This window comes from Ambystoma mexicanum, chromosome 5q, assembly GCF_040938575.1.
Source record: "Ambystoma mexicanum isolate Mex_15411 chromosome 5q, UKY_AmexF1_1, whole genome shotgun sequence".
In the NCBI taxonomy this organism is placed as follows: Eukaryota; Metazoa; Chordata; class Amphibia; order Caudata; family Ambystomatidae; genus Ambystoma; species Ambystoma mexicanum.
In genome coordinates, this window is record NC_090933.1 from 722,793,000 (window position 1) to 722,813,908 (window position 20,909).

The 20,909-nt window shown below is 47.5% G+C and overlaps 1 protein-coding gene across 3 annotated transcripts in view; it reads left to right on the forward strand.

Moving 5' to 3' along the window:
• TERF1 (telomeric repeat binding factor 1) overlaps positions 1–20,909 on the forward strand; it is a 529,145-nt gene that overhangs the window by 174,305 nt on the left and 333,931 nt on the right. For all 3 annotated transcript variants that reach the window (XM_069621207.1, XM_069621208.1, XM_069621209.1), the window contains one exon: positions 11,090–11,199. In XM_069621207.1, coding sequence (XP_069477308.1) covers positions 11,090–11,199 — 110 coding nt within the window. The remainder of the gene's footprint in view (positions 1–11,089; positions 11,200–20,909) is intronic.

Genomic DNA, 20,909 nt, shown 5'->3' on the forward strand with positions numbered 1-20,909 from the left:
GCCACCAGCTATTAATTGTAGTGAGGGTAACATAAAAATGTTACATGAGAAAGTAGACAAAGGGGATACTAAGTAACCCCTGCAGCACTCCACGTAAGATGGTGTGTGCTGGCTCTACAAAGAGAAAAAGGTAAGTAAAGTCAATTTCACTTTCCTGCTTTTGGAAACAGTAGTTCATCCAAGAGAAGGTATTTAAACCTTAAGAGAAATCCAAAGGACTTCTCCTTGACACTGCACTAAAGGCGCTGTGTCACAATACAAAAAGGTGATACCTATGGAAAATATCAGACTCCAAAATCATAGAAACACAAGATTTCAAATCAAAAACTAAAAGTCCTAGAGTCCAGCAAAAGAGCTGAAGGGAATTAACACAGAAACTAGAATTCTCCCTAACAGTGTTTTAGGAGTGTGGCGTGGTCAATGGTGTTGATAGCTCTGATGAGGTGAACAAGGACTGGAAGGGCTGTCTCCCCTTTGTCAGTGATGTTCAGGACATCATCCAGGATGTGAAGGATTGCAGTCTAGGTGCTGTGGCTGCAGCAGAAACTCAATTGAAATACGTTGATGAGGTTGTTTGTGGTTATGTGCTGCTGGAGTTGACATGAGACAAGACAATCCATGATTTTGGCAAGGTATGGTAGGATTGTGATGGGGACGGTGGTGTTAAGGAAGTGTGGGGTTGAGGAATGGTGCTTTGTGGAGGGTGGAGATTTGCCCTGTTTTGAGTTTAGGGGGGATGGTGCTGTGTGGGTCACAGGAGTTCATAACGTTGAGCCTGTGTGGCACTAGTACTGTAATTCTATGGCCTGTGCTGGGCATGCATTATCCAGGAAGTGTGCTGGTTTTGTTTTTGCTGTGATGATGAGTGGGTCTTGAACGATGGTTTGGAATGCATCTCAGCTGTTGGAGGGATTGGGAGTGGAGGGTGGGAGCGGAGGGTGGGAGCGATCTGTGGGGCGATGGCGTGGCAGGGCCTGTCTGATGTGTATATTGGAATTTAGGTAGTCCATGAGGGATATTTGCGTACTGATATTGATTGGGTGGATGTTGGTTTTGAGAGTGGCTTGATGATTTTGAAACATGTCTGTGTGGGATTGCATACACATATTAGGCGTGTTGCTCTATTGTAATCTAAAACTGTGACTTTATCCCGTACTGGATTCTTAATTTAACCCAGTTCAGAAAATACCTGCTCCTTCACGTGAACTGAGTGAGCCCTTACCCCCTTATGGAGCCAGATGGCCTTGCAATTCCTTTCTCTGGCTAGTGGTCCTGGAGTAATTTAGCCAGTTCTGGTAAGTCGAGTGCTGCATTATCAAACCTCATTCTCCCTTTTATTATTCTCTTCTTTATTAATCTTTCCATTCTTTTTGCACCTCCTCCACCCCTCTTGATCATACTCTTCCTCTCCTCTGTATCTCTACTCCCTCTTCTGTATTTGTTTCTCTCCACACCTCCTGTCCTCCCATGCTTCTGTCTTCCTCCATCTAAACATCCTCTTACCTCCTTTGTCCTCTCCACTCTCCTCCTGCCACTCCAACAAGCAATTATCACCTCTTCCTTGCTCCCCATTGTGCTTCATAACACACTACCACTTCCCAGCACATTCCGACTTTTAAACTCACTGAATGCCATTGTTCCTTTTTGTAAGGATCCCTGTCGTTCCCAGATAGTCTAATGGCCTGCACTAAGGCAGCTGAGGTCTCTGTCCCTATGACCTTTGAACTTCATGTTTAATAGGTGTTATACTTTGCTCCATGCAGGGTTTTGGTCACATGGCCTGAGCCATCAAAACAGGCCTCCATTCCACAACCAATCAAGAAAAGCCCTGCCTGACACAGATCTTTGCCGTACCTGTTAGTGAAGTTTCCTAAAGTCCACTTGGACGTACGACTCTATAAAACGATCCCTTCATAGGTCCCTAACTCTTATCTGCCCAAAGGATTGGTAGAATAGCAGGGCAGCAAGGCTTATCTTATGGGGATGATGTGAGCTGTAGATGAGCATAATGAAACCCAGTCAGTGCAATAGTCCAAAGAAACTCTTACACACTGAACGTTATATTAAAATATACATGTATTCTTATATATGCAAGGTAGGTAAATACTTATTTTGACCAACACACACAGGAATTATTAACAATACTTTTCATAGGTGACTGCTTTGATAGTAATTGCTCGCACTTAACAATTGTTACAGAAAATGACAGTAATGACCATTCTACTGTATATTTGGAAGTGGCGCGCACCCACATTTGTTAGAGAAATTATAGTTTCATTTACTAGAGTCCCTCAAAGTCTGTTGGTAGGAGAAGAAGGGTTATTCAAAACTATTAGCAGTGATTTACTTTCGAGTAACACTTTTCACAGCATCTTATTCTTTAACCGTCCAATCCCTAACTATTCAAGAGTTCATCAAAGTCAGTGTAGGATAGTAGCAAAAGTCTTGTGGAGCAGCAGAAAAGGAAACATTCTGCAGGATACTTCAGTTACTTAAATAAGATGCTTTAGAAGAATAAGTTAGAAGGACCCTTCAAAGGACCCACTAAAAGCGCACAAGCTGCTCAGCATGAGCAAGAGGTATGGGTGAACACCCAAACACCTGGTATCGCAGTACAATCACACTGGAGCATTTATTTGGCTTGAGGTAAGTTCTACCATGAGCCCCACAGTACATTAGGTTGGTTGAAGAAAATGCACTTGGGTTCTTTTCCTTGCAGCAGCCTCGGACCCGGTCTCGTTATTCCTCGGTCTGGTGACGAAATGAAGGACTCTGAATGGAATGTCTTAGCAGCAGTCACGAGAAAGTCCTCTCAGCAAGGACCTCTTCCTTCTCCTGCATCTGTCCACGCTTTTGGCACCTTTTTATCAGCTCCAACAATGAACGGTTACCGCCTGGTCGATCTACCTCAATTCTGCAGTCCTGCACTCTGGTGAGGGGACTTGGATGAGTGGGATTGTGCCTCTGGAGGTACAACTGGAGCTCGCCAAAGTTCTGGTAGGATTCATCCACGCCAAGATGTTGCACTGCAAATGGGTCGGAGGTCCCTTCGATCTGCAGTTCGTCTGGGGACTGGTTGGTCCCACCATCCAAAGGGAAGGAGTCATCCTCTTCAGAGCTCCTCTGTCGATAAGAAAACAGCTCCAGGGCATCAGATGTTGCCTCACGGTTACTGGAAGGGTCTGCAGGCTTCTCTAGTCATCTTCAGCTTCGGATCTTGTATTCCAGTGGTTAACTTGCCTTCTGCCTCAGGAACTTCACCTTTTATTCAGAGTTCCCATTCATTCCTCTGCAAACTACAGATAGGGGCGGGTGGCCCCAATCAGGACAGCCAGCCCCCCAATCAGGACAGCCAGCCCCCGAGTGGGAACTCGTTCCATTCAGGCACATCAGCAGACAAAAGACCGGGGAGTGTCAAACTCCTCCCCTGCATCCTGTCCTCAGACCCACTCGAGCCAAGTTGGGGACATCCAAGGGTTCATGCCAAAGGCAAAACTCACATTCAGACCTCTCCCTCTCAGAATGGTAGAACGAGGGCTGACAAAGGATAAGCACACTAAAAATGGTGAACAAAAAGAAAGGAGAAACCATGTTGGAACAAAGGTGACCCTTTTGGGCATAACCGAGGCTGTGAATAGTCTGCTGTAGCAAATGTCACAAAAGTTGGTAGAACGTGTCCAACTCCACCAGCCATAACTCTAGGGTTGTCACTGAGACCAAAAAGTCACAGGATCAGAGGGAAGGGGGATACTAGGCACCACATAAGGTGGTGTGTGCCTTTTTTATGTTAAAGTGTTTAGGAAGGATACAAAGTATACCTCTATCCTTCAGAACAGTTGTTTGTAATGATAGTCAAATAATCTCAAAGGAGAACCCAAAGCGTGCCCAGCAACACTGCACATAGGGTGCTGTGTGCTACAAAAGATAACACAGATGCCTTTAAAGAGATATGGAGGGAAGCAAGACTCATGAAATAAGGTAAAACACAAAGAATAGAGTTTCCATTCTTTGTGGAAACCCACAGGCTCCCCTGATTTAGGAGATAAAGATAAAAAAGGTCCAGAAGTCCAGCATACAGTGCTGGGGGTCTCACTAGGAGACTGGATTAAGCATAAAACGAATCCATCTCCCTAATAGTTCCTTCCTCTTAGTTCTCCATTTCCACAGACTCCTGTATCCTTAGTTCGAGGGGATTGGGTCCTCCGACATATTCCATATCTATGACAGTAATCACCACAGCTGTGCTGCTTCGGAACATTTTCAGCGTCTGCGTCCTGTGTCGATGACGTCGACACGCCGTCCTCGAGGGCCTCCGTCGAGCCGACATTACCGGATGTACGACGCCCGTAGCCTCCGTTCCGTTTTTTCTGCGAACGTGTTCGCTTCGGAGATCTCGGTGCGCCTCGGTTCTACTGAGTTCTGTTCTTTCGGTTCTTCGAACCTGTTCATTGTGTAAACCTATGTCGTCTTCGGCTTCTTCCACCCCGCTGCCGGGTTTTAAGAAGTGTCGGGACTGTGGGTAAAGATGTCATTGACGGACAAGCACAACGCTTGCTTCTGGTGCCTTAGGGAGGACCACGATACGGATGACTGTGTCGACTGCCAGTCACTTACATCAAAGGTCTTGCGGGAGCGTAAGAAGAAGCTGTCGGGAGGTAAGGTGGAAAAGCCCTGGAAGTCGCGATCCACTGCACTTTCGACAGACGATTCGAGGGGTGACTCTCTGCATCGTCGGCATAAGTTTGGGGGGTCTCGGTCCAGGAGTAGGTCCCGCCATTCCTCTGCCTCTTCGAGGCACTCATGGAAGTGCCGTCACAGCTCGCCTTCCCCGTCCTCGTCCGAGGACTCCACCTGTCGGCGGGTGGCTTGTCCCAACAAGCATTCCACTCCTGCGGAATGGGATTTGTTCCGGCAGGAGATGGCGATTTTTCAGTCGCAGGGCTCTGTTCTGTCCGCCCCGTCGAAAGACGCCGGCCGTGAGCGTGCTAGAGACGCCACTCGTACGCCTTCGGTCTCGAGCGGTCGTCGCGACCACAGGACGCCTTCGAGGTCCCGGTCGGACAAGGATGGTCGCTCTAGACATGCCCCTTCCAGTTCCCGGTCCTCGACGCCCTCTCGACCATCGGAGCCTGTGAAGTCTTCGAGGAAGACATCAGCACCAAGGTCGTCGAGGGACTCCCTCGAGACTCCGCCTGTGAGGAAGCCGTCGACGCCATCGGCGCCCAGGCTGTCGAAGGACACGCTTGGGGCTCCGCCCTCAAGGACTGTCGACGCCGATTCCTTCGACGCCTTTCGAGGCTGCTTTGTCGGAGGAACCCTGTGGCACGGTGGAACCCACAGAAAGGCTCTGGCCAAGGCTAAAAATGTCTTTGTCCCTTTCTCTGTGCCCTCCTTCCAACCTCTGGATTATATTTCTGAGAGGGATGAGGGGTCTGAGGAAGGTATGGTGCCTGAGGAGGTGCCTGACGAGATTTTGCGTGGTCATAGCCAGATTGAAGACCTGCGTCAGTCGCTGCACGACGCCAGTGGTCTGGACACCTCTCCGGAGGTGGAGTTCTGTAGGCCTGAGCCTGGCCCCCATGCTGAGTCCTCGTACCGGCACCTTATGTCGAGGGTCACGGAATACTTGGGGTGGTCTGCGCCACCAGGGGATTTTCTGCAGGATGACTTGATGGATATCCTCGACCAAGGTCCACCAACAGACCCGGTGCTGCCATTCCATATGGCCTTGCAAAGAAGGGTGGCTGCAGCTTGGACTGCTCCGGAGAGTCTCCCGGCAGTGAGCAAGTCTTTGCCGCGAAAATAACGCCCAGCCAGTGGTGCCCCTGCTACTTGACCATGCACCCCACTCCGGAGAGTTTGGTGGTGCAGGCGGCTACGGCCCCAGCAAAGCAGGCGTTGTATCCTACCATCCCTCCTGATAGGGACGACAAGCGTTTTGATGGCTGGGAGAAGAAAGTGTTTTCTTCAGGGGGTATGGCTCTACAGGCAGCCAACTCTGTGTGTGCCTTGTCTCGTTTCACGCACACTCTATGGAACTGTATTTCGTTAGAAGCTGAACATATTCCCGAAGGGGAGGAACGGGATGGTCTTCTTGCTATTGTACAGGATGGCAAGGATGCCATGTGTGAGTCCGTTCAGTCGGGTCTAGATATGGCAGATTGTGTCAGCCTGTCCATGACGGCGAGCACCGTAATACGCAGATTTGCGTGGTTGCGGAAGTCGGGGTTTGCTCCTGATGTGCAGGCCCGGTTCCTCAACATGCCCTTTGATGGTGAACATATTTTTGGCAGCAAGGCTGACGAGAGCCTTGAGAGGTTGCAGACCTCCAAAGCTGCAGCGAAGTCGTTGAGCGCTGCAGTTCACCAACCTCTGTCTTTTCATCCTAGGGGACAGCAATGGAGGGGAGGTTCCTTTCGATATTACTCATCCTTTAGTAAATCGAGGGGAGCTGCAAGTCAAAGGGGCCACCGTAGCAGTGCCAGAGGTGGAAAACAAGGTACTCGAGGTGGCAAGGCTGCTCGGGCAGTTGCCTCTTTGCCCTCAGGCACTGCCGCTTCAGCTCAGTCATGAGGCCATGTCCCATGGTTCGCCGGTTGGGGGAGGGCTGGCGCAGCATCTTGTAGAGTGGCGTGCCATTACTTCAGATGTATGGGTTCTGGAGATCATAGCCCACGGCTACTGCCTTACTTTCCGGCAGAGGCCTCACGACCATCCACCAGGGAATCTCTCTTTGAAGAGTCCGGATCCGCTTCTTGCGCAGGAAATTCAGTCCCTGCTGGAGAAAGGCGCCATAGAACTGGTGCCTGTAGCGGAGAGGAACAAGGGATGGTATTCCCCTTATTTTTTGATTTCAAATAAGACTGGGGATTGAGACCCATCATGGACTTGCACAGTTTGAACAAGCTCCTCAGGAAGGACAATTTTCAAGATGGTTACTCTTTCTCAAGTCCTCCAGGCCCTTCAAATTCAGCACTGGTTGGTGTCTCTCGACCTCAAAGACGCTTACTTTCATGTGCCGATCCATCCCAAGCACAAGAAGTACCTGAGGTTCACGGTTGGAGACTCGCACTTTCAGTTTCGGGTCCTGCTGCTCTGTCCTCCGCCCGAGGGTCTTCACCAAGCTCATGGTGGTGGTGGCAGTGTATCTCAGGAAACGGGGGGATTCACGTCTACCCCTACCTGGATGATTGGTTGATCAGGGCGCGCTCTCCTGAGCAAGTCCTGGATCATCTGTCCGTCACCTGCCACTCCCTTCACAAGCTGGGTTTGTCCCTCAACTTAAAGAAGTCCCATTTGATGCCAACCCAGCGGCTCCAGTACATCGGAGCAGTGCTCGACACGTCCCTAGGGCAGTGTTTTCCTCCCCAGGTGAGGGCTCATCACATTCAGCAGATGGTGCACAAGTTTCAACACGTCCAGTGTCTCCCGGCGTTCGAGTTCTTGAGGTGGCTCGGCCTTATGGCATCCTGCATTCTTCTGGTGCCAGAGGCCAGTTTGCGGATGAGATCTCTGCAATGGGCCCTCAAGATGCAGTGGTCAGTCCTCCGGCAGGATGGCGGACCACGTTCAGGTGCCGCCCTCGGTCGCCCAGGACCTTCTGTGGTGGGCCGTCGATGTCAATCTGATGAAGGGGGCTCCATTTTGGCTACCGCGGGATGGAGAGCTCATGCCAACAAGTTGACAGTCAGCGGTCGTTGGTCTCCGTCAGAGTCCAGACTCCATATCAATCTGATGGAGCTGAGGGCCGTCGGGCTTGCCCTGAAGGCTTTTCTGCCGACTGTGCGAGGGAAGAATGTCCCGATTCTGACGGACAACACAGTGGCCATGCACTACCTCAACAAAAAGGTGGGGGCAGGGTTACTTCCTCTGTGCAGGGAGGCGATGCAGCTCTGGTTCTGGGCCATCCAGCAGGAAGTTTCGATCTCGGCAGTTCATCTGGCCGGAGACAAAAACGAGTCGGCGGACGCTCTGATCAGGCAGAGCGCGATCTCTCACGAGTGGGAGCTGACTCAGGAGATTCTCCTGGAGATCTTTGCCCTTTGGGGGACCCCTCAAGTGGATCGCTTCGCCTCCAGTGTCAACCGGAAGTGCGAAAGTTTCTGTTCGCGGGAATTTCCTCCAAAAGGAGCCTTAGGAGACGCGTTTGTGGTGGAGTGGTCCTTCCCACTGCTGTACGTGTTTCCTCCAGTCCCCGTCATCCCGCAAGTGCTGCGGAGGTTCGGTTCCCGGATGATCCTCATTGCTCCGGCTTGGGCCTGGAGGACGTGGTACCCGTACCTTCTCGACTTGTCCATCTGCCCTCCATGTCGTCTTCCCTACCGAGATGATCTGCTCTCACGGGAGGGGGGGGGGTCAGGTTCTCCATCCAGAGATCAGATCCCTCAACCTTCACGCTTGGATCCTGAAAGGTTGAGGTATAAGGATTGGGACCTCCCTGAAGACGTGATGGAGGTGTTGCTCTCGTCCAGACGGCCTGCAACAAAGTCCCTGTACCGTTGCAGTTGGCGTAAGTTCTGCGACTGGTGCAGGGTTAAGAATGTGGAACCTTTTTCATGTGACATTCCCATGGTTCTGTCTTTTTTTTTTTTTTTTGCTTTCATTAGCCCACAAGGGCCTGCAAGTGGGTACCGTTCAAGGTTACCTGGCGACGCTGTCCATATTTAAGCCCTCGTCTGAGGAGTGTTATTATTTCAAAATTCCTTTATTTACTCAGTTTCTCAAAGGACTCACTAATGTGTTTCCGCCGTCGCCTTTCCAGGTGCCTGGTTGGGATTTGAACCTTGTTCTTAAATTCCTTATGGGTGCTCCGTTTGAGCCTTTACATTCTTGTCCTTTGAGACTGTTAACCCTAAAAACTGTGTTTTTAGTTGCGGTCACTTCCGCTCGCAGAGTGAGTTGCAGGCACTTTCAGTTAAGCCACCCTTCACTGTGTTTTATAAGGACAGGATTGTCCTTAGAGTCCGTCCTCCTTTCTTTTGAAGGTGGTGTCGGAATTTCATTTAAGCCAGAAGGTTATTCTTCCGGCATTTTATTCTCCTCTACATCCTGGTAAGGAAGAGGAGAGGCTCCATACGTTGGATCCTAGGAGAGCTTTCAGTTTCTACATTTCACGCATGTCCTGGGTTAGAGTGGACGATCAGTTCTTTATTGGTTACACTGGAAGGCGTTTGGGACAAGCTGTTACTAAGCAGACTTTGTCTAGATGGATTATCTTTGCAATTTCTGAATGTTACCGCTTGGCAGGTAAGGACCCTCCGGTAGGCTTACGGGCCCATTCTACTAGGGGTATGGCTGCCTTTACCGCCCTGCAGAGGGGTGTTCCTATTCGTAACATCTGTGAAGCAGCCACATGGGCTTCTGTCCATACTTTTGTACAACACTATTCCCTAGATTCTATCCATGGGCAAGATCTGGCCTTTGGCAAGGCGGTCCTTTACTCTGCAATTTGATTGGGCATTCTAAATTTCTATATTCTAAATTTTTTTTCCCTCCTCCATACGTTGGTACTGCTTTGGGAGTCTGTCATAGATATGGAATATGTCAGAGGACCCAATCCCCTCGAAGAACAAGTTACTCTCTTACCTAGTAACGTTCTTTTGATGGGATGGTCCGACGACGTATTCCATATCGCTCCCTCCCTACCTGCCCCACTACAGAATTTCTTATGCGATTGCAGCTTACTTTTCCGAGGGGCTTTCTGTGGTCATACTGGCAGTGGTTTGGTGCAACACGTTCTGGGGAAAAAACTACAACTGAAGCTACCGGCGTCCTACTTGTAACATCCGGTGATGTCGGCTCGACAGAGGCCCTTGAGGACAGTGTATCGACGCAGACGCCGACAATTTTCCAAAGCAGCACAACTGTGGTGATTACTGTCATAGATCGGACCATCCCATCGAAAGAACGTTACCAGGTAAGAGTAACTTGTTGTTTGCTGACTGGTGCTTGGAGTGGGGCACACAGACAATGTCTTTAAGCAAACTAGCTTTTTGTCTGCGGGAGCTCCATGCCACACTGGCTTCACTACAGGATATTGTGCGCAAAGCTCACGTCTAATTTGAGGAAAGGCCTATTTGTGTTGCTTCAGCATTCCAATATTGGTGGTCTTGGGGCAGAGGTCCCTATTGTCCGTTTGCATAAGCCGTTCTTTTATACAAGTGGGTGTTCCTCTTTCCATGACCACCACGACCCCGGGCATTCTAAAGTCTTCAGGTTAGGTCTATTAGGGGTGTAGCTGACGTTTGGTTGGGGACCACAGACCTCTAAGGCAAACAGTCGGGATTGAGTGATTGTGGCAATTATATCTTGCCTGCCAGGGTAGGGGTACAATGGCAAGGGTTTTCTGGTTTGAGCTTTCCCTCTCTTAGGGAAACTCGAAGGCTTAACCAGAGATGTGGGTTTTCTTGGTGTCTTGTTATCCCATCTCCTGCCTCTCAATTTCCCCCCATGATTCTTGTTTTGTTCAAAGAAGCTGAGCTAGGGCCTGGGATTCTTCCATTAAGATCCATGTTGAAGGATTTGGGCCTTGGTCTGGTGATATACGGGGAAACCTGCATGACCCCCTCACTTCCCCCCCATATGATTTCTCTGAGTCAGACATCATAGAGTGGGAGTTGTGGTACCTAGCTCCCAAGTACTGGCTACTCCAAATGTCTGTGCTATGTGAAAGCTACTGTGGCTTTTTCCCTGCCAATGCAGACATCTCAGTGTGTAACTTAATGAGGGTTATGCTTTTTTCTATTATTGTTCTCACTCAGATAAGATTTAGATTGCTAGGTTAGGGATTTTAGTACATTAACATTGTTTTTCGTTTTTCTAAAATGTCACAGAAAATGCTAGAGCTGAAAAATGAAATGTGCAATTCATGGCCCTGCATTAGTTCACATCTTATGTGAAACCGGAATGTTGTTCACAATCTTTTGTGATTAAAAATGCATGTGTCAGCCTTCACAAAACGAACTGCAAGTGTGTTGAGGGTATTAATTTTGCTTGTGTTGTGTAATACAAGACTTTATCACCTACGTGGTCTACTTAGCGCTCGCCTTTCTGTGGCTGTTTGTTTTAAAAGTTTTCTTTTTTTCTCAAGGTTGCCACAAAGGTGGTTGAGGCAAAAAAAGAAGCAACAACATCACAATTTGATGAAAATAGAAATGAAATTGAAATTGAAAGTGAAATTAAATCTGAGAAAGAGAAAAGGTTTGTGTTTGATTGGGTTTCATTGATCGGAACTAATTGGGAGCATTGTAACTATTTAATAAAAAATGAAAAATGCATTCATGTGTGTAGCATGCATGTCAACATTTGCTCTTCAGGCATTGTGTAGTAGCCGAGAAATATAAAACTTTTTCCAATGTCGTCATCTGAATGCTGTGTAGGTCGAAACATTAGAAGAAGAAAATAGTTTTTTACATGAAATAAAATATTCTCTGTGAACTTGACACTGAAAGCGCAGAGAAGAAGTAATAAGTGGTGCGTGTATGTGGAACAGTGGTGTCATGGGTGAGGCAATGTTTTAGGGTACTACAGCATTGAATCTCGCATAGATTCATATGTTTTAAATACTTTCCTGCCATTCAGTATGGTATAATGATATGATATAGCAGTAACAATGAACTTTTAACATGTACTTATCTACCAAACTTAGATCTTTTTCTCTCTAGATCAGTTAAGGACAGCGCTTTAGGTTCCCTCCAGGGAAGTCATCTAAAGATTCTTTGCATGTGCATCCGAGTCATCGGACTATCCTCCATACAATTTTTCCTCCTTTATTTGTTGAAGGAAATCTTCTCTTTTGTTCATTTCTCTCTTGCTGTTGCAACTTTGTCTGAAAATTCTGCATGATTTTGGTTGTGGTTTCCAAATTTTCCTATGGCCCAGCCTTCACACCTAGGTATCGGGGGAACTCATGTCTTAGAAATCCTGCTTCCATCTGTAGCAAAAGAAACGCATCCCCAAGGGACTGCATATATTTCCTCTACCACTCTCACAACATTGAGGAATGTAACATTTGTTAATGCTACCACCAAAATGTACTAACCGGTAGGCACAGGTGCCCTTTATTTTTTCTCAATAAGCGTATTGCCCCCTTGTCAGGGGAGAAGTCCAACTAACCACCTCACCCAGGAGCACATGTATAGTAAAGCAGGCTCATGTTGAGTGGGTTCTGTTGAAGGAATAGCCTTTAGCTGAAAAGAGGGTGAAAGGTCAAGCCCTAGTTAAACCACATTCCTCTGGACACTGACATGCCAGAAGTCTTTCTTGGTATGGCAAGACTTAAAAACCAAAAACTGTTCAGTAGTCGACCAAAACTGCTTGTTGACAAATTTGTCCATGGCAAGCCATCCTTCTACAGATAAGTGGCATTTGATGAGTCGGCACCTGTTGTCAAGGGATGGCCAAGTGCTGTCCACAAGTAGTTCATTGTGAGCCACCCTAGGTTCTGTCCGTGGCAATAAGTCCTCTATCCATGACCCCGTCGGCTGCTTTCACAAAGAAAACCATCCCAACCATGACAAGCAGTTAATGAAACCTCATTGACTAAAAGTTACACCACACAGAAAGGGTTCAACACCTGCCACTGAACAAACAGAATGAGGTTTAGGCTGTCATCCATGAGCGGGCAGTCTCCACTGACACTGTACACAATTGGGCTGGGGATGCAGATGACGCAGGCTTCTGTCAGCCAATGGGCCTGGAGGAAGAGGACAGGCATGGAGGAGGGCCTCAGCGTGAATCCTCAACATGTTTAAACGCAAAGAACCCATAGGTACTGTGGTGGGTACACACACGGACACACACACATGCGGACACATATCCTTCTCCATAATAGGATTTTCATTGACATTTGTGAACTGTAAATAGCTCTGCCTTGGGGCACGACATCGGAACATATTTTTCTTACAGACTCGAACTCTTTTGGTAAAGTGCTAAAGGATAAGGCATTTTATATAAATAGGCAGCAGCAAGAAATTAACCCTGTAAGTTGATACTTTTTGTTTTCCCCTATTTAAAGCATATGGGAATCATTGAGTTAACTGAAATCTGTTCTCATTCACAGGATGTCCCACTAGAGTGAAGTGTGCTCTACAAAACACTTATTATGTGACATACAGAGGGATTAACTGCATAGCTTACTGATAGAAACTATGCCCGCTGAGGATCAATATGTAGATGGGCAGATTCAGTCATGTATGTCCGGTTATAGCACACTAGCATAGTCCCATTAAGCCTTAAGAGTTCCTGACTTGGACAATGTCTTGGGATAAGGATAGACTGCACTTTAAATAGAACTTCAACATTCTTGACACCCGCTTAACACAGAGGGGTTACCCGAACAAAATCATTAACTTTTCCTGCAGGAGAGCTAGAAACAGCCGAAGGGAAGTTTTGATTACATCTGGCAAAAAGGAGAACAGAAAGGACAGAATGACCTGTGTCACTACCTTTTGTCTGAACATTTGAAAAAGATCATTAAAAATATTGGCCAGTAGTACGACTAAGCCTCCCTAATGAGGAAATCCCGATTTGCTCTGAAAGATGGAAGAACTCATGGGACAGATTAGTTCACTTCTAGTATTTGAGAACCAATCTGGAACCTTTGGTGGGCCATTTTCCTTCCTGTCAGTGCTCAGTATGAAGATTCACCAAATAAATTTAACATTTCTCTGTTTTTAATAATGTATGGTTTTTATGGGAGAGGACTTACTTCAAAAGTGCCAAAGTAATCTGCTCAAAAAGATATGTTGGCCAGAGCAGCCAATGTGCACATTTCAGAAACATCGGTCGGGAATATGCTGAAAGATCTTAATGCACCACTTGTCCAACACTTTTTGGAACACAACCAGTCTCCGGATGATATTTTGTGGTGGATAATTGATACAGCCACCATGTTAAGGTAGGATTTTCAGATCAATAATAAATAATCCTGACTTGGGTCAACCGCAGAACTTTTTGCTTTGACTAGGTAACTGTTTGACCTTGTCCATAGGTGAAGGGGATTTTTTTTTCCCCTCTCACCTAGCTTTTTACTCTTTTTATGGGTGACCTTTTTATGTCTCTTCATAGAGTATGGTGACGTTATAGTTTCCTACAACTTTTGGACTTAGGCTGGGTTGCCCCTATGGGATCCCCTGTTAATTTATTTCATGTACATGGGTGAACTACAGTCCCCCCTATACATTTTATGTAATGAACCACCATACCCCACCTTATGTGGAGTGCTGGGGGATATAATGTATCCCCTTGCTTGCTTACCTGTTATCATTTTGTTACAATTGTGAGCTTTACATGAATGGCTGTTGGCAATGGTTTTACCTTTTATGACCTTTAGTCTCTATTACTCGCAGGCTGTTAATTCAGCCTCAGTAATGCACAGAAGGGCCACAGTTTTTCTAAAATGGCGGGCTCCTTCTTTTTTCGCCATTTCTTGTGTGCTTGCTGTTTCTGAGGTCTCCCCCCTGCCATTCTAGCTGGGAACGACCTCAGTGGCTGTTTTGTCTTCAGCGGGAATCCTGTGGATTCCTGGCCAGGCTCCAGAGTGTCTGTAAAGGCAGGAAGCAAGGGAGCAGTCCAAAACTCTGCCCCTCTTTTTCTTCCAACTTGCCTGAAAGGGAACGACTCCCAGCGGAGGGTGGGGGGGCTGGTTGTCCTGATTGGACAGCCAGACCGCCCCTTTCTGTAAAATCAGGCATCAGGTAAGCGATGCAGCCCTGGTGACCCCAGGGCTTTTGTGGCCTTAGACCCACTTGCAAGCCAGTGCCACCCTCGTGCTCCGCCCCCACCCGACTTCTTTCCTCTTCCCGGCATTTCTCCCGCCTCCTGTACCATCCTCCAGCGGGCTCTAATTGGCCCATACATAACATCCACTACGAGTGCTGTACCCTCTGCATGCCGCTTACCTGTTCGATTTAGTTTCCAGGTATCGGGTAAGCGCTGCAGCCTCAGTCCCCCCCAGAGACTTTTATGGCCTTAAACCCACTTACAGGCCAGCGTGATCCTCGTGCTGGCGTTCCCCTCACCTCCCCTACCCCCGCGATGACTTTCCGCTTCCCGGCCTTTGTCCCGCCTCCGGCCCCTGGGCTCTTATTGGACCATCCATAACAACCACAACGACGAGGGCCTAACCCTCTGCATGCCGCTTACCTGCGCCATTTAGCTTCCAGGCATCAGGTAAGCGATGCAACCCGGGCTGCTTTTGGCTCAACTTAATTTTTAAAGATACCTAGTAGCGCGGCGTGTGCCGTAGTCCCCCAGCCCCCTGCCTGAACCTCCTCCATTCAGCTCCTGCCTCCCAAGCCCGCCCCTGCGTCCTTGTTGGTCCTTTGCGACATATTGGTCGGCACTCTAGGGCAGCCCCACTGCCCAGGCGCAGCCCCTCCGGTAAAGGGCTGTTGGGTAAGATTTTCACAGAACTGGAAAATCTTCCTGACCTGGGTCAACCCCAGAACATTTTGCTTTACTAGTGGGATATTTTTCCTTAATACCTCAGTGAGTGGGAACCTTTTTCTACACTCACACAATCTTTAACTCTTTCTATTGGTGTCATTTTTTTGACTCTCCATAGTGTCTTTTTAAAGTTATCCTCTTTAACAACTTATTGGCAATAAGTGCCTGTTGCTGGGTTGCCCTAGGGGCTCCCCTTTTAACTTTCTTTTGCTAACCTTCAGTGAATTACAGTTCACAAGGGTAGAAAGGATCTTTGGATCCCTTTTACATTTTATTCTGTGAAGCCAGCACACCCCACCTTATGTGGAGTGCTGGGGAGATACAATGTATCCCCTTTCACACTAAACCTGTAACAATTCTGTTACAGAGACAAGCTTACCTTCAATGGCTGGTGGCAGTAATACCTTGTATTAATTTGCTACACCTTTATAGCGGGCAGTGTTCACAGCTGCAGTAAAGGCACCTAAGGGTGTGTCACACTCACCTGTGTCTCTGCAGGAGCGATGGACGAGCCTCCCTTGACCCTGAGTCTTCACTTCCCCTGTTTCACCTCGAGGAAAACCTTGATCTTTAGTAGGGTGTGCACTGCATCCTGCATTTGCAGGGGCGCGATTCACTCATGTGATTGGTGCCAATGTCTGTAGGCTGAGTTCAGATGCCAAACGCTGTTTTATGCCTTCACAGCGAGGCCGAGAGTTCAAGGCGCCAGTTTCTTCACTGGCTAGAAAGTCCTTCCCACAAGTGAACGTTGCGCGGAGAATGTTGAATGTCCAAGATTGTCCATATTGTCTTTGTTTGCCAATATTTTTGTGGGCGAGTAGCGCTCCGTGTAGAAGCTAGCTGCTGGTAGGTTTGCGCAGCGCCTTCAATTGGAGCGCGCCTGGTAATGTGTCTCCCTTTCCCTTGCAGGAGAAATGATGTGGTATTAGCGCCTCGAGTCCGGGTTCAGCGCTACTAGAGACTTGGTGGTTAGGTAAGTTTGCACGGAGGCTTTTGGTGAGTATGCACTGCCTAGAGAGAGAGAGAGAGAGAGAGAGAGAAGTGAAATAAGTGTCTGCGTTATTGGGGCGAGCGCAATGAATAATGTCACTTCTTTCTTTTACAGGGGTTTGTGCGCTCGTACAACTAACGTGGATTCCAGCGTCGTGGGAAGATTCGGTGAGTATGCTCAGCATTACTGATGTGCGTGTGTTAACGCAGTTCTTCTTTGTTTTTACAGGTACCGGTGTAGAAGTCCCCTCTTGACTGGAGATAGCTGCGGTGTGGAATAAGAACCAGGTAAGCTGAAGCAGAATGATCCGGAGCGGGTAAGCAGAAGTAGGATGATCCGGAGCAGGTAAGCAGAAGCAGGATGATCCGGAGCAGGTAAGCAGAAGCAGGATGATCCGGAGCAGGGAAGCAGAAGCAGGATGATCCGGAGCAGGGAAGCAGAAGCAGGATGATCCGGAGCAGGGAAGCAGATGCTGGCTGATCCAGAGCACGGCAAGTGTGTTGCTGATACAGCTCACAGTAAGCAACACGAAGCACTGGAAGAATCTTGGGTGTGGTTTATATAGCCAGCCACACCCAAACACTAGAGAGCTCATGAATTATCATGCACTTCCTGTTTGGCAACAGGAAGTGTTAACCAGGAAGTTATTACAAACACTAGGAAGGAATGAAAGGAGGGATTTGTTATGGGTTCTTTGTGTGCCTATGCCAGGCCTGCCAAGCCTCCACCCAGCTTGCCCCAACTACCTACCTGATACCCATGACAGGGCGCTAATTTTACCAAAATGGCCCGGTCTTCTTTTTTATCATTTTAGTGTTTGTCATTTCTTGTTCCTTCCCCTGACATCCGGGCGGGAAATTACTTTGTGTGATTTTTATCTTCGGCGGGAGTCCCCGCCCAGACTCCTGTCTCTGTGAGGGCAGGAAGTGAGGAAGGAGTCCAAAACTCCACAGCCCTTTGTCTTGCGCCTTGCTTGAATGGGGACAAATCCCAGGGTGTCGGGGGGGGGGGGGGGGTAGGGACAGAGGGGGGAAGGGGGTGGGTGGCTGTCCTAACTGGACAACCAGACCGCCCCTTCTTGTAAAATTCGGGGAGAGAATGCAGAGGTTGTGCTGTAATTCCTGATAAATACTGCGAACCTGGAAGCTGAAGAAAAAGTCGACCACTGGAACCGAAGAGGATGATGGAGAAGTGGCTGAAACTATTTCCAGCGACCAGAGAGCCTGCTGTGTAACCGGAGCCTGCTGTAGCCCTTCCTTCCAATCGACCTGGGGACTCTGAAAACAACGACCCCAACCCAGAGCCTGGTGAAATGCACTAGACTCAAGAAGGCCTGCATTCTGAGCCATCCCACGCGTTGCTGCGACCTTGCGTTGTTGCAATACCCTGGGACCTCAAGTCATTGTGCGGTGCACGGTCTTCCGAATTCTGAAACTTCTTGGGCATCCTGGTGGATCTCCACAGACACAAATCGAGTTTGAAAAGTCCCCTCAACACAGTGCTGGACCTTTGTAACGACCAGAATTCAACCGTGATTTTCTGTCTTCATCTGTGCTCCTTGAAAAGGCTCCAAATCTGCAGAACCGCATTCAGCCGAGAAGGAAACCTTGCCTAGAGCCTTCTTCATCGATCCCTGCTGCAAAGTTCCTTCTGAGGTCTTGTTTTTAGTCACCACAACTAGGAATCCACTGACTGGGTATTTGGCTGCAGACCTTGAAGTCCTCCTGCTGCAAAATCTTCTTCAATGCTGAGGTACTGTGTTGGTTTTGGTATGTACTTACCTTAAGCCTGTTAGGATTTCTGTGTAGCTGTGATGGGGAGGACTCTCATCCAGTGCACCCAGTCCCACTGCTAGAATCCTGCTAGGGTGTCTTCTGTGATGCCCCTGGACCCTCTTCTAACTCTAAAGTGAATTACTTGCCCGTTTGCCAAGTTTTCTTAAGGAACTCTGACTTTTGCTACTAAAGAGCCTATTTTGACGCTGCCTGTTGGTCACTAGTCCTAGTGACCCCGCCCACCCCACCTTGCCACTGAGAACACTCAAGCTCCAAGAATAAGTGAAAGACTTTCAAGGGATTGGGGCGTTTACCTAGAAAAGAAAATAAGTGTTTAAAAGTTACTTACTTGTAAAGAGTTGGTTGGTAACTGTAACTCCAAGAGTGAAAAGTTACAAAAGTTCTCTTACCTTGGATGTGTGATGCACTATTCTTAAAAGTATGGTTAACATCTTTTCTTCCTTAGCAATTGTTTTGCCAGTCTAATAGAAAGTAGATGTGAAGGTATTTTACTCTCCTGTGATTAGGTTGTGCCTCTTCCCAAAAGTAAAGTGTTGGTTTCACCAGATTATTCCTGCAGGTTAATTGTAAGCATGTCCTCCGACTGTTGGTATCACCAGATTAGTCCTTTGAGGATAATTGTATGAGTGTCCCCCAACTGGGTCTTGCTTCCCCTGACTTGCTGCTAGCCTGTCCAGAATAAGTCTACATTAGGTTGTTGCCTACCTAGAATGACTTTGAGTCATTCACTAAAGAGTAACATTGGGTTTTACTTTCCCCTTCATTGTGTGCTTAAAAAAGTATGTGGGTTTTACTTACCTTGTGTTAGCTGTGTGCCATCCAAAAAGAAGTTACAAGAGTTACTGCTTATCTCTATCTGCGGTTCACTGATCTCAAAAGCACCTGTAATTGTATATTACATCCTTAGATTTTACTCATCTAGTATAACTGCGTTATCACAAAAGTAGTTATAGGTTTTTACTGCACCTGGAATAAGTGTTCCACTATTCACAAAAAGTATATTGTCCAGTTTACTGTTTAAGTGATTTGTTCTAAGAGTCACTGTATAACTGGTAGGGTCTACTGCCCTTGCATTACTGAATGTAATTGTGAAAGTAACCATTTTATTTTTTTACTCCCCAAGAATAGGTGTGACCTATACTGAATGTGTATAAAAAGGTTTTGATTTTCCTAGAACTACTGTTAAGTATTTCAAATAAGGTCTATACTTGGGTCTGTGTGCCTTCAAGTATAGTGCTGTGTTTTTATATTGTGATTTCATATAATGTGTTAGTACTTACTTATCCCCTAGATTTATCTGGACCTACCTGTATTTAAATAAATCCTTTATTTTTACATACAAAGTGGTTCAGTGTTTCTTTGGATCATTTGTATTACAATTTCACTTGTACTGATTCTACAGTCCTCTCTCCCTCCTAAAATAAGCCTGGCTGCTCTGTCTATGCTACCATGAACTCTGGTGGTACAGCCTTATACTAAGAGTAGAGTCTTGTACTGTCTCAGTTGAATGGTTTTACTAAGCCCTTAGTTGGTCTTCAGAAAAACTGTCATAACAAGGGCCCCAAGGCAAAGGGCGGCTAACACAGTGGCGGCTCCAAATTGTGTCTTCAGGTGTCAGCACGGGAAGTGGCCACCCACTAACATCAACCCAGCTTAAACTGCCAACTACCCCCTTAACCACATATATAACCAAACCGACCCGCTGTGCCCCACCACCTAGCTCCTTCACTACACTGAGCTCAAGGAACAGGAGCAGCAGTGCTCCCACCTAGCTCCCCGGGTGCAGTGTCAAACTCTGCCTATTCCCCCAAGGAACAGACGACGCATTCCTGAGGCCACCCTACTCATCTAGGGGGTTTCCAAGGCATAATCCCACTGGCAAACCAGCAGTAGCAGCTGGATACAGTGTACAGACGCGCCAAACAAGGAACAAACTGCAGTCATCCCGCGTCAACTGATAAGGTAAGCACAATCACTGGTAGTAATAACCACATTAGCACTCACCCCACCATACAGCACCACCACTTGCAATAATTACACCAACTACGCACAACCGTCACAGTCTCTAGGAAATCCACTGTGAACACAAACAGTTTAAAAATCTACTGTATTGTGAAACATCTACTGTATTGTGAAACCTAGGCCTTTCCCCGCTATACAGGAATCTCAAACCTGTGTGTGTTCTCCCCTATTTTCCTATTGTATTGTGAAACCTAGGCCTTTCTCCCACTATACAGGAATCCCAAATCTAGGTGCGTTCACCCACATCTGCCTATTGTATTGCGAAACCTAGGCCTTTGTCCCACTTTATAGGAATCTCAAATCTAGGTGTGTTCTCCCATATCTGCCTACTGTATTGTGAAACCTAGGCCTTCTCCCACTAGACAGGAATCTAAAATCTAGGTTTCCTCCCATATCTACCTATTGTATTGTGAGACCTAGCAACCTTCCCACTAGACAGGAATCTTGAATCTAGGTGTGTTCCCCCCGCTTGTATGCCATTTGCCAAAACCAAGGACTTCCCACTATCCAGGAACACCCAGCTAGCCAATGAAAGCAATTGCTTAAAGTCAGATCATTGCCTCTGTTAAACGCGAACCCAGTCTAACTTCAGGAGCTAGTCAATCCGACGGCGCTACCCCCCGTCAAACTCCTTAATAATCGAACCCTGCCCT